Here is a 14,648-nt window from a genome sequence, read left to right as displayed (position 1 = left end):
AGCATCTTCACAGATTATGTTTTTCCCCCACTACAAAACCTGAAAAGGCAGGAGGCTGTTTTCAACAGAGACCTGTTAGCCCTGAGCTGGACCACAAAGACCATTTAATCCCCTACCCTCCACCATAAGGTACATCTGACTCAATTGAGTCAGAATTGAGTACACTTGAGTCATCACTACACAGACTGAGAAAGATTCACAGAAGCTGACAACATGGCTCTAATCCCTTATTAAAAGACATCTGCATGCCACCCTTCTCTAAAGAAGGATTCTGGTCTTGTTTTTGTTCTGTTTTATTCTAAAAAACCCAACTGACCAGTGCCTTTAACCTGATTATAACTTGCCTGGTTTATGTTTCCAGCTTAAACAATTTACTCTAGCTTCAGCTGAACCTGTCTGGCAACAGAATGAGAGAAGCAGGAATGAGCTGCATGCCAATCTCAAAACAAAAGCAGTAGCAAACCAATGTTTGTTAGTGGGTTACAAATGCAAAACCATCGCCTTATCTAACTGGACATCTGCTTCACTGCAGGTTCAAGAAAAGCACCTGGGCAAAAAACAGCACCAGAACAAACATACAATGCTTCCAGACACATTTTGAAGGCTCCTGAGGACATCCCAAGAGGTCACAGATGTGCCACAAATATCTTCTGCAAGGTGTGGATCCTGTTGGTGTCTTTTTCCCCCATTACCATCACACCGCAGCATTCAAGGAGCCCTGCATCTAGACTCCACCGAGCAGTGCTTGGCACATAAAACCGAAGCGCTTTTCTTAAGCTTTTACCCTCCAAAACAAAGAAACAAACAGGAAAAAAAAACCCTCAACCCCAAGCTTACAGATGCAGGCATGTGCTAACAGGCAACTCCCAGTCGACACTGATGACGCCAACTATCAGGGTCTCTGCACTGCCACTTTCAAGCACTTGCAGTGTCACAGGAAGGGTTCTGGGAGGTGACATAAACTATCCCTTCGATGATATCTGAGTTCATGCTACATTAACACTACAAAAAATAGAACTCTACAGATAACAGATGATGTGACTTTGCTCACCTTGCCGCCTGTGTTTAACAGTTTGAAATACTGTTATTGGCACCTACTGGTCACTTGGGAGAATAAACAAACCAGAATTTAGTTTCAATTGCAGAGTTGACAGATCAAGCATGACCTGTAAAGCTCATCAAGAACAAAGCAAACTTAAGTGTAGGAAAGCTGCTCAGGAGTTTGAAAGCTGAGAAATAATTGGATTTTAATAACTTCAGGTTTGAAGATGTGTCATTCCCTCAGCTAATTTGGAAACTAAAGAGCACAGATTTACAAAACAAACCATTCCCAATTCTAAGACCTAAGCATCAACCCTCCCCTAAATCGACATCTTCTGCTGAGACCTTTGAACTAAGCCAAAACCTCTGTTCCTCACTGTAGTAAGGCCACATGTAAGCTTAGACACAACCCCAAAAGAAGTTTTCTTCTTTAATCAAGTAATAATAATTCTATATTGAAAAGCATCTGCAGTCAAGATAGGAATAAAAAGTTTCCAAAGCATTTCTTGACTTCTGAATGCTTGAAAAACACTATATAATTTTAAACAAAAAGTGAAGAAACTGAGGTTAGAAGTTTACTAGTACAAACCTTTCATGGCAGATCTCATTGCTCAAAGCATTGATTTCATGCAGCCCATGAAGGAAACTCCAGGATCCAAATCCTATAGTGATACAGTTTTCAGCTAAAAAGTGTATTGCAAATTCTTCCACATATGGAAGTGAAAGGAAAAAGCTGCACCAAATTTGATTTACTACTTTGTGCTCAATCACATTCACATTGAACAGGCTGCAGGGTGGAAAGGAGAAGTTTAATTTTATTGAGTTAATTTACTTAGCTCAAGGATTTACATATTGGAGAAAAATAAAAAATTCTGAGCCCTATTTACCTGATGTCACCCTATTCTCCCTGCTTTCCTCTCTGCTCAGTAATCCAAACACCTTAAATCTGCAAGAAAAAGAAGGGGGAAAGGAAGGACGATAATAAAAAACCAGTTAACATCAAGATTTACAACAGACGAGATCCTAATTACCTAGGTGACATTTTGGCCTTTTCTATATCATTGTAGCCAGTACTTCTCTGCAAAAATAAGGTATAGTCTCCCCACGGTCACCAGTTACCTTTATTTTCCAGGCAAGTGAAGCAGAGCAGAGAAAGGTCAAGTAACCTAACTGACAATAGAGATCCAGAGCAGGCCATTCCACCCAAGCAGCCTGCGCCCAGTTCATTACCCAGCAGGGAGGCCACAACCACTGCATGCAGCAACCCTACTTGCAATCACAGACCACAATGGGGAAAAAAAACTGATGCAATCCACAAGGTCTCTGTCTTCCAAGATATTACTCATATCTGCCCTGGCACCAAATCATTCATTCTTGAACTAAGAATCCCATGACCTGCTTTTCTCCAGATAATGAGCTTCTTCACCCACACTATTCTAGCCCGCTGCCTTCTCCCTGCTTCTTCATGGAGCTGTTCCCTAAGTTTTACCCCAAGCCTCATAATAGCTGTTACTGGAAGAAGCCCCTAGTAGTTTAGCCTGTGGTTTCTACTTCCAGCTACAAATTAATGCACACAGGCACAAAGGCACACAATGACAAAGCATGTTCCTGCCCATTAACAGTGGCTGGAAAATACCAGCCTTTCTTGCCAAAGAGTTTCTGCTGTATTGCTCTCATTCACTTCCATGATTAAGGTTTCTTTCCTTTAAGAATCTTTCTAGTCTCCTTTTTGAAACCGAGCATCTCTTGGGGTCATTGCAGGGCACCATTTAATTTTAATTGCAAGTTCAACATCAATACTCAGATCATATTTCAGCAGCTCTTGGTTTATCTCAGCTTCTTCCAAAGCGAATGATAATACATTGCTGTGCAATGAGCTCACATGCAGATATAATCCAGAGTTGAAGATTTCATTGAGACCCTTAAAGTTCTCTTTTATTTTTGCCTTTCCAGAGCTTTCTGCCTTCTGCTGAATGGCACGGGGGAAGTCAGCTCAGAGCACAGGCAAGCCCCAAATGATTCTCTCTCATAACATACTTCTCAATACGAGATTAAAAGCTTCCTTTTCCCTGCTTCCCTCAAGGGAAAAGAAAATAAGTCACTTCTGTGGAAATCCCTGTGAGTGTACAGCAGCCAAAGACACTCTAAACATTAACTTGGGTTGCCGGATTGAGGTAAAAGAGGTAGAAAATTAAAGGATGAAAGCCAAAGAAGAATTTACGATGCCAGGATAAACCAGGTGGATTTCACAGAGACCAGGTGCCTCAGCATTTTTAAAAAAAAAAAAAAAGACACAAAACAAAACAAATGAACAACAACAAAAAACCACCACACAAACAAACAGCTGCAGGCCAGCTAGAGCCATTTGAACCAGATACCAGTACACAGACCTGTATCAGGTAAGCATTCTGATCTCCATCAAGTTCCCACCTATTTGACTCACACCTTTGCTGGCCAGCTTGGCTAAGGCTGCAGGCAAAGGGGAGCATGAAAAAAAGACACCTCTCTCATCTGCTGCCCAGCCCTTGCAGTGCAAAGGCATTGCCACTGGAGCAACACCTCCAGGGTACCAAAAGACAAGTGAGAGATTTCAGGTTGGGCAGGTAGGATCACAAGTCTTACAGTCTTGATACACTGGCTTCAGAAGAGCAAGGAACAGAAGACAGGTGTGTTCCAGGCTGAAAGGCTATATACACATACATCATCCAATAGCTCAGGAGGAAAGAGGATGCATCTGAGTTTCATCAGAAATGATGCAATGAAACGAAGAGAAAATTTCATGACAGGCACTGGCAGCTGCTCTCGTCCCTTGCCTCAGTGGGCAACCTTTGAAAAAGATGGCAGAACTTCTGTTCTAGTCCGGGAAAACCAAAAAGCAGCACTGAAAAATATTAAGTCTTCATATGTGACAGCTTCCCCCCCCCCCCCCCAAATAAGTTTAGTTTGCTTACAGCTACTGGACATACAGCAGGCATTCATTTTATGACATTAGTCTAGTGATCCATGTTATTCATAAGGCCAGACCAGAGGATTCATAAGATCCTCCCTGGTCTTAAAATACATCCAGCAGAGAACAATCTGCAATTGACTGAATATTTGAGAACTAGTGACCTACACTAGGCTTCTCGCCATCATCCCTACCCCCAACTTCCAGTTTATATAATTCAGTGGACAAAATCCACATTACATTTTTTAGTTCAGGAAGTTTCAAACAAATGCCTTTACATTAACATTTCAGATTGTTAACCAAATGGAATAAATACGTCCCTCTGCAACAGCAAATGGAGAAAGAAGAGAGGAGGTCTCTGCTTTCAGCCAGGAAGTTCTGCCTTGAATGGAAAGAATCTGAGCAAGACATTTTCCACAGATGTTCATGGAAAAACATTTCAGAGCACTGCCACATTTCAAGCCTATTGTGGCAGGAAACACTGAAGTTTCATGTGCTCAGTCCCCAGCTCATACATAAAAAGCTTACAGGCCTCCTGCCGTTCAGACAGATCACATTGCACAATGTGTATGCACACTGAAAACCCCTCCTTGAAACACCACTCAACACAGATCTGGGAGGGAGACAAACTGGAGGAAAGGATTTCCAATCTTAGCAAGTCTCCCCACCTCCTATCAAAGGGGAATCAATAAAAACAACTGAGAAAGAAATTCTTCCTACCAGTAAAAGCTTCATGTAAAATCCTTTAAGGGTTTCCTTCTGCTGAAAATGCTGCCTCCATATTGATCGTCTCCCCACTTCATCCCTCAAGGTGCAAGCTGAAAAATGCTGTCAAAGTCCAAGCCTTCAAAGTAGGGAGGAGACCAGAATACTTTCTATTTTTCAAAATTATACTGCCTTACCATAACCCCTCCAGCAGTCACAGTTGAAATGTCTGTCTATTACACTTTGAGAGCCTCATAAGGCAGTGCAATTCATCCATTAACAGTTTTTCTATCGGGGACAAACACGCTCATAAGCTACTCATCACACCCCACCCTCCCTTTAACTCAGGATTTAGCAGAGTGGTGCTCCCCAGCTTTTACGGTTGCCTGGAAAGCTGCATGTCCCGGCTTTTCCTGACCCTTTACTGTTAGTATCATCCCTCCAATTTTGAGGAGCCTCCCATTCTCCCTAGAAACCACTAGCTACCTCAGCAGTTCTGCCTTTCACCATTCCCATTAGAGGAAAATCTGGCACAAACTTCTTTTCCTGAAGAACAAGTTTGACAGCTGCCTGTACCACAGGATGCAAGACAAGGGCATGATATCTGAGCTGTGCTTTTATAGCTGCTCCACAACTTTGCCATTACCTCTGTCTCCCTGACTCAGTCACAGTTTGCATCAAAGACAGTACACCTCAGCAGCAAACAAAACCAAAGTAACACACACACAAAACATCTTCTGTCTTCCTAATAATAATTCCACAGTTAGTACATTCTAACTATGCTCATCACATGTCCTCATCATGCCCAGAGATTAATGTCCGGATAGCATATCCAAGGAACGACTGAAGGACACAAAGTTCATCCATCAATCGGAGAAAGGAAGGCATTTCAAGCCAGATTTTACTACGTGCCAAGATTATTTTGGGAAATAGCTCTCCCGTAAATTGTGCCTGGGATCTCATTTCTCTCTTCATTCTTTTGTAAAGAATGAAAGGCTGACAGGGCTTCAAGACCATCCCTCCCCCTGCTCCAGCCCTGCTACTGGAATTCACACATTCCCAGGGCAGTGCTACAGGCTGCCTCCCTTTCTTCGCTCCATGCACCAGAAATCCTATCTGGGTGCAGAGGCTGGGAGTAGAGAGTGACAGCAAAAACAAGTCAAGACTGCAACATTCACACTTCCCTCCCTTGGACAGCTTACAGGTTCCCCTCTGAACCACGGATATGAATAGCATCCCGCCAAACTTTTTGGACAGGAGTTCAAAACGACGTAACGCAAGCAATGTTGGGAGAGTCACCAACCACTACAGCTGTGCAGGAGAGCCTCCACATAAGAGTTTGGATGGGAGGGGCTTGGAATAGATTTCATTCTTGCTGATTTCTCGCATCACCCCTTTGCAAATGCTGCTCTCCCACTGTGTCTGATACAGATATCAAGAGTAATAAGGCTAAAACTATAGCCCATAAAACCATTTTGAGAAGACAAATCTACAGCAATATTCAGCTGTGACAGTGCTGCTCTAAGAGCCATTTGGAATACAGGCAACTAACAGATTGTTTTCAGAACAGTGACTTACCATAAAACTAAACAAAAAGCCAATCAGAAGTTACCTAGAACTGAAAGAAGCATTCAGCTGAGTCAATGTCCCCTCTCTGGACAGCTTAGGTCAGGTTGCATCTTCATTAAACTTTGTATCAGGATGCTGCATTACAAAGCTTCTTAAGAAGTGATGTCCTTATTGCAAGACTGTTCCCCTACACTCAGCCTTTGTCCTTTTCCCAGTGGGCCTTGTATAAGGAAGTTTAGTTTTTAGAAGTCACCTTGCAGAGAATGATTACCTTAGTTATGTATGCACCCTGAAGAACTAGAGAGCTCCAACACAGGATGCACCTTCGGGCTACACCGAGAGCTCTTCAAAACTGCACAAGAATTCACCAGCTTGGTTTACCAAATAATGACTTGAGCCTCTCAGTTCATAGGTGAACCACCATTATAAAAACAACTCCATGGCACTTTCCACTCACACAGCATTATAGGAAGTCAGGGTTAACATGCATCTCCGATGATCCAAACCAACACTGTCCCCCTCCCCCTCCCCGGAACAATATACCATGACAGGCACACTTCTCCAGAAAAACCTCAAGAGGCAGGCTATGTTACAGCTGAAGTTAAGGGTTTCAGCAAGGATGTGGGGAAGAGGATGCACTTTGGGTACTGAAATTCATCCCAATTTGTGGAGCTTTTTAGTCCAGCCATAAGGGGCCTCTAAGGTCTTCAGTGGCATGATACGCTTGCCAAGACTGCTGAAATGTTACCATTGCCTTGACCTGACCATTTTCTGCAATCACATCAACAGGAAGGTGTGCTCACACAATTTAATGCTATGCTAATCGAGTCTAGTTTGGAACAGAAATCCGGTTTATATTAACGTTTTTCCAGAGTACTTGCTACCTAACAGCAATCTAGTGATAAAGCTGGCAAATGCGGCAGCAGTTACTCCGTATTGAGAACCAGTTCTGAGCCTGCAGGACCATAAAAGCTGCATTAGTAAAGAAAAACCCAGAGGCTATGATCACAGCCAATTCATTAAACATCTTTCTGTAAACAATCAATAGCACAAAGGACATAAGTAGCACCAAAGGAGACAAGCAAAGCTCTCAGCCATCATACCATTTGGAGACCCTTTCCATGTTCCAAAGAGTAGGTATTTCCCAGAGGCAGGCAAACCACCAGGACAGGATCAAAGAGCTCTCTCCCTTTCTGGCTTAGACACACAGATGCTAGATTCTATACCAACCTGACGTCTGGAAGTCTATCTGGATAGGGTTGGATAAGCCATTCACTGCTTCACGCCACATGCCACCACCACCTGGAGACCAGGCAGTCACCACACAGCGATACAGCCCAGCATCAGAAATCTGGGTCTGATACATCCTGTAGCGGAACTCATTCTCCTGGACCTTCTCCAGAACCACACCATCCACACGAGTCTGGTCTGTCCAGTCTTCCAGCCGCACTACTGAATCCTGGTTCAAGGAGATTATGCGAGTGGTTCCATTGGGATTCGACTGATCTGTTAGTGGCTTCTCAGCTGTAATGAGGACAGAATAGCGTGGCGTCTTGATGTTTTTCGAAGACACTTTGCATGTCATCTCAAAGGTGTGGCCTGCTACAAAGAATGGCTTCAATTTCACTGCCTCCACTGTAAGCGTGTAATCTGAAGAGGGAAGGAAATAAGTAGCAAGAAAGGAGTTAATAAATAGGTGCAGATATTTCTGCAGCACCTTTCAATCTAGAAGATTACAAATAACAAAGTACTTTTTTTGGAGAGACAAATTCCAGCACATTTATCTAAACACACATGGACATCCCAGAATGCCACTCAACAGCGCACACATACCAGTACACAACAGTTTAGGTCAAGATGCAAGAATTCAAATGAACACCAAATACTGAACAGATAATGCAATACACAGGCCATGGCATGACAGGACCTCCAGGACTTTTTTTTGATTCAAGAGTAAAGCTATTAGACAAAACTCAGAGCCCCAGTTTCACATTGGATCTGGAAGAGCACCATCAGAGACAGGGTATGAGGACACTGCTGAAGTACTCACTACTAGTGACAAAAGCTGCCACTAACTAAATCAGCAGCACATAGTATAACTTCTTTTATTTCCCTTGAAAATCCACTCTAACAGCAATCCAGACACATTCAGCTGAACTCCCAAGACCAGTTGAAACTGCATGACCAAAAAATTGGTGGTAACAGAAGAAGTCTACATCCCCAGCACCCCTATACACACACCTCTGTGTTGAAAGAGTTTGGTATACCTCTGTCTCCACATGTGTTCTTTTCCCTTGCTTCTCATGCATTCACCTGACTACAAGCCTACCAGAAGCCTTGACATTTCCCAACAACCCATTTGGCATCAAGAATGCCAGCAACACTTACTGCTCAGCTTCCTTTTCTATCTTCAGCATTCTCCAAGTCTGCCAGCTCCTCAAACCCAAGAATCCCTTAATTACAGGGTTTGGGAAAATTATATTTCTAGGAGCACAGCCCCAAGACACAAAAAAAATACAAGCTCACAATAAGAAATTGAGAAAATGAGGAATGACTGAAATCAGAACCAGATAAAAGGAAAGGGAGTTGCTGGTTTCCTGGCACTGCAATGAAGAGACATCCCACACACTCAGGTTCTTCCTAAGGAAGGGGTACTGGGGCAGAACACACAGCTTACAGCTACTTCCCAAAGTAGCAGTATTGCGAGAATTCAGCCAGTCCAACTTGCTGGACTTAGTTTGCTGCTGCATGTTCTCTCTTCTCTCCCTTATAAAAAATGGGCATAGACACATTAAAAAAAACAAAAAACAAAACCAAACCTACACAGATCACCTTTACGCAAGGTGAAACTTTTCAGGAAAAGGGAAATAAGCAATGGTAAGATTGCTACACATTCCCCAAAACTGAACTAAATGCAGTATTATTTATGCCCTTCCCACAAGAGCAACAAGATACTTGTCAAGATTACATTTTGCAGTGTTTTGCCTTCGAGCAGCAGTTTTCACAATGAGTAAACACAGCCCACAAGATGAGAAACCCGGTATGACAACTTTAAATCAGTACTGTGTAAAGCAGGATCACAGCACAAAGCTATATAAAGAAACAGCAGGAGCGGGGAAGACTGAGCTGCTTCTAGTGGTCTAGCTGAGCACAGAATTACTTGATACTCCACACCAACCCCCCCAACACTTCCATCTGCTAAGCAAGTGGGAATACAAGTGGCACGTTTGTGGCACATTTAGGCATTCAGGGTACAATCACAATTGAAGGCGCACACACAGAGTCATTCTCTGCTCCCTTGTGTGAGAACTCATCATGCATCTGATTCTAGACTTCAACTCCATTTTTTCCTCATTCTGTGTCCGTAAGATTCTGGTATACACCCTCTTCATAAGGCTGCAGCATTTAGGAGCCCAGCACAGCCCAGTTTGCCACATATTTTAGGAATCTAGTAGACAATCATATTTTTGCCCCAAAGGCAGAAGCACAAACAGCTAGCTGTACTTCTCTGCCATATTTTGCTGCTTTCTAGGCCTTGTGAAGAAGCTCTGGGCAAAAATCCCTCCTCATGCAAACATTCTTTGTGCTGTTGATCTTCGAGTCAGAGCACTGGGTCCTAGACACTGAAAAAGAAATCTTGCATTTGGTCTCTCATACACATACCTAAGACAAATACCTTCACATGATCAGAGCAGCTACAGATGTAGAGAGACAACTCTCCCTACTATGTGGGCTCCAAACACTTTACTTCAACTATTCCCTGAGCCACAGGTCAGGCAGCAGTACACCGGGGAGCATCTTGTCCCCAGTAAGGACAGAGCAAACTTTGTTCCTAGACATCCTTTCTTGACTTTCCATTTGAGGGCAACAGAAAGTGCTGCTTTTACCAATTATTTTTGCTAAAGAAAAGGAGAAAGGAGTGGTGGTAGCATGGGACAGCAGCAGAAATGCCATCTGTAGAGTCTGTAGAAGACAACACCTGAGGCCCAGAGATGCAGCTGGAGAACAGTGGTAGAATTCAAAAGGGTTAGAAATTAGGATGCTGAATAGAGAACAGGGAGACATATTCTTATTAAAGTCTTTTCAACGTATTTTTCTATCTTTTAAAAACCTACAGTTCCTTAGGTTGGATGAATACAAAAGGCAGAGGCACCTCCTTTTAGGTGGGGCTATAAGAAACGCAGACCAGTATAGAGAAAGAGACACAAAAAACAGCACATACAGGTGCTGGCTGTTTCTTGATGCAAGAAAGTCAAAAATTATCAAAGGAACATATCTGAATCTACAATAATATTAGAGACCTGTGTATGTAGTAAAGTAAAACAAAGAAGGAAAAAAAGACCCATATCCTATCAACTAGAAATGCCTGGATCGCCATTCTTAACAGTACAGTTCTGTGCCAAAATTGTTCTCCTTCAGTAGCAGCAGACGAAATGTAAGTAGCACTCCATCACCCCTACTTGGAAAAGCATGTAGTTGTTTCTGCGTGTAATGGTGCACATTATGGGAAAGAGAAGAAACCAAAGATTTGGCACTTAGGTTAGAAATAACAGTAATCTGCAAGAAAAGTTAAGTGGGAAAGGAAAGTTTCTTCACGGTTCCTATGTTAACAGAAACTACTCATCAGATCTTATAGCATAAGATGGGCCATAGAGGTCAAAGAAAATTTTCTTCCAAGAACTACATCCTAAAATCTAATCTCTAATCTTCAAAAAATTGCCAAGGAGGCAATATCTGTCTTGACCACTACCCTGCACGCGTGCCCCTCCACACACACATACACACCTGCAATCCCATGCAGAGTCTCACCTCCTTCTTGTAAAGCTCCATGAATGAAAAGCATGATAAAAGACACCCTTGGTCAGTCATATACAGCAGGCTGCACTCAGCAGAGTTTATGCTGGAAAACAGCAGGGGCAAGAGATCCTAACTAAACCATACCCAAAGCTTATAACCAGCTTGGGCACTACTCCAAAACAAAGGGCTAGCAGCAGAAGAAATCCTAGCCAAACAATTCAGATAAAATTTGAGTTATAAACCATACTTTGGAGCCTGGCAGTGCATGCCTCTGCCTTCTATCACTGGCCACTCCAAGTGGTTAAGTCACACTATAATTTTCTTGCTCTCTACCACAATGTGCGTGCTCAGATTCAAGAGCATATCCTGGGTAGTGACCAAAACCAGTTTTCACCTAATCTAAGCTAGTCAAATTGCTAGAGAAGCCTAACAGCTACAAGGGCAAGAAGATTTCAGGAAATAACAGACACCTTCCCTGCACTCCACTGACTCAGGTTGGAAAAGCAGCACAATGGCCACAGCTAACAGTAACTTCAGAGCGTAACATCAGCAGCCTCAAGTAACACTATCTCAATGTTCATAAAGGCTTCTTCATCTCCCAGTGCACTAGCTAGATTGCAAGTACAGGGAATGCAACAGATATTAAGGTAATGACAGCTTTGCCTTCGTAAGAGAAGGAGGCTACACAACACCCTGAGGTACGATTGTAGCCTCAGCTGCTCCAATACCAAAAGCTCTGAAAATACAGCAGGCACACAAAGACCCACACCACAGCCTGATATGTGTCTATACAACGCAGTGGCTCTCCCCACTGCTGCACACACACAACGAGACCTCCCTCAACTGGCCTGCTCCCCTGCCAAGCAAAGAGCGCAAACACTTCACCCTCATGCAGCGACAGGCATGAGGAGCCCAGCCACCAGTAACTGGGGCTTGCACACTTAACGCACTTTCTTGTTCCTACACCCAAACTGGCACGCGCCCCTGGCAGCTTGGTGCCGTGGGTATGGGAATTTCTTTGCTCAGGAGGAACTGCATGTCTCTACTATGCAATATCTATTGTACACCAGTAAAGACAAGTGGGCGGCAGAAATATCACCTCTTCTCTATTTGCAGGACTTTCTGAAAGATTAAGATGCCCTTGCTCCCAATTAAACGTGATGGGAGGGCCTGGATAAGCATTTAGGACAAGTTACATTAAATATAATTATTTTGTAAATTAAAGACAGAAGTATTAACAAAATGCCAAATAATAGTACCTTTGGGATTTGGAATTTCAATTAAAAGAGAACATTCTCTTTTGCAAAGAATTACATGCAGATCCAAAGTTGACAACACCGGTTTAAGAAACAAGCACCAATTCTGCATTCCACTGCAAACAGCAACTGTGTTTTAAATATAGGCAGTACTAACACTCAAATTAATAAATAAAATTATCTTTTAAACTATCAAACTTTTTTCTGGGTTGAAAATCATACTGAGCCAGACAAGAAAAGATTTCCTCCCTTCCTTTACCCCTTTTTACTGATTGGAATTTGTACCCTAAATAAGCAAAAAATAACAATATAATTGATGCTTTTCGTTTTTGAGGTGAGATAAAGATGTTTTCTTTGTCACCCTGGCAAAGGAGAGGGTAGAAGAAGGAGGGGAAGAAATAAATCAGGCAGACCACGTCAAAAATAACAGTGATCTATGATAGCGATTGGCTGCATTTGCAAAGCTGAGTAAGCAGAAAGATGTGAGCATTATTGGTCCCAACAGAACAAAATAGAAAAAGAAGATAAGAAGCCTTAAGTTAAAATGGGGAAACATACAAGTTATTATGCAACACACATAAAAAGGACTTTGACATCTTCATATGATGTTTACATTTCAAGCAAAGGCTTCCTTATCCTGGACACCACACTGTGCCAACTGACTCAGACACAACATAAAACCATTTCTCCTTTCTCAAAAACTCAGAACAACCTTTTCCAAAGTGGAATTTCTCTGAAGTCCTCCCCCCAAGCACTGCTCTAAAGTTAACACCGACAATGCAAGTAATGAAATAGTTGGAAGAAAAGCCTCTGTGTAGGCACAGGCTATCCCAAGGAAGAGGCAAATTTCTGTTCTCTCCTTAGGCAAACACGTGGGAGCCTGGCTGCTTGCTTTTATAAGCACTGGGAGCAGTTAGGGACTCAAATCACCAGAGATACTTGTCAAAACAACAGTCAGAGAGCAGAGGCAGCAGCAGATTAACTCCTTCATAGTTGCTGGCTACAGCACTGGGCTCCCAGCTGAGTCTGGAGCTCACATGAATAGGATATGTCAGGGGACAGGGCATGCAGAGAAAAGCAGCTGAGGATAAACTGATTAAAGAGTGGGGCACATGAGGGATGGAAGTGAAGAAGGGGAAATCAAACCTATATATTGCCCCCGCCCCCCCCCCCCCCCCCGCCATGCTTTTTCAGGAGGAGAAGGTGTTTGTAGGAGAGCTCACTTACACATCATAAATCCTCCAACTCCAAGTTTTGCCAATAAAATGTACTCTTCAGCATAGGGACTATAACATTTACATTTGTGTTGCAAAATTAGCAGAGTTTTTGGAATCAAACCAGAAACAAGGGAATGTTCACACCTGTCACGGTTTGTTTTCCCTCAGAAATGTCAACACAGGCTGAGACTTTTCAACTCCAGCTGGTCTCTCTAGCGATGATGCATTAACGCATGCATGCACATACACACACACTCGTGTTGTGGCATAACAGCTGAACTAATTGTGACCAGCATTCAGCATTAATGAGAGATCTCATTCCTACTGGAGAAGCCAGCTTCGGTGAAAAAAAAAAAAAAAAAAATGACCTTCTCACGGACCATGCTTAGTCTGGGGATGAAGGGAGTACTGAGCAAGCAGCCCACCGTTTCTCTCTCCGCTGAAGCGGAATCACAGCAGAAGCTCCCCAATTCACTGTTTAGGGGTTATCCCTAAACAACTTCGAGCTGATTTCAAAATACTTGTTTCTGAAATATAGTTCTCCGCCTATAACTGCCTGAGCTAGACTGTTAAATAAATCCATCAGGATAAATGCCACTTAGCTAAGCACAGATTTTTACCAAAGACATTACATGCTAAGTTATCATATTCCTTTTGTTCCTACCCCACAGACCCTCTTGCATGACCTAACATCTGAGCCAAAATGGTATCACTCTACAGGACATCCAGGATACATACATTCATTTTAAACCAGCATTAAGTGATTCAGGTAACTCTATGTAGCTTCTAAGAAATGCTCCCAGAGTCAGTTTAAATACTGTCCAAAGCTAGTTCACTTCTGCCTATAAAAGGCCCAGATCCAAGCAAAGCACCGAACGACTTTGCTCCGACATCCACTTATTTTTGATACTCTGGTACTACTATGCCCACAAACTTCCTCAGAAGTGCCTTCTAAACATGGTCTTGTAGAACAGAGAAAAACAACTCTCAAACTGGCTGACAGAGAAGACTTAGAGTGACGTTCCTTGTTTCACCTCAAGACAACCCTGTTGCTAGCAGCGAGATGCATCCTAGAGAGACCGAAATACTCAAGAGTCATGAAAGTGGGCAATGACC

General features: G+C 42.8%; 1 protein-coding gene across 1 annotated transcript in view; it reads right to left on the bottom strand.

The window, feature by feature from the left end:
* Window positions 1-14,648, bottom strand: part of PTGFRN (prostaglandin F2 receptor inhibitor) — a 71,321-nt gene that overhangs the window by 15,304 nt on the left and 41,369 nt on the right. Inside the window, exon 6 of the mRNA XM_074598421.1 lies at window positions 7,493-7,912. Within this exon, the coding sequence (XP_074454522.1) occupies window positions 7,493-7,912 (420 nt within the window). The remainder of the gene's footprint in view (window positions 1-7,492; window positions 7,913-14,648) is intronic.

This window comes from Larus michahellis, chromosome 1 (assembly GCF_964199755.1).
Source record: "Larus michahellis chromosome 1, bLarMic1.1, whole genome shotgun sequence".
NCBI lineage: Eukaryota > Metazoa > Chordata > Aves > Charadriiformes > Laridae > Larus > Larus michahellis.
Note: the sequence above shows the minus strand (reverse complement) of the source record. Positions and strands in the feature narration are given on the sequence as shown.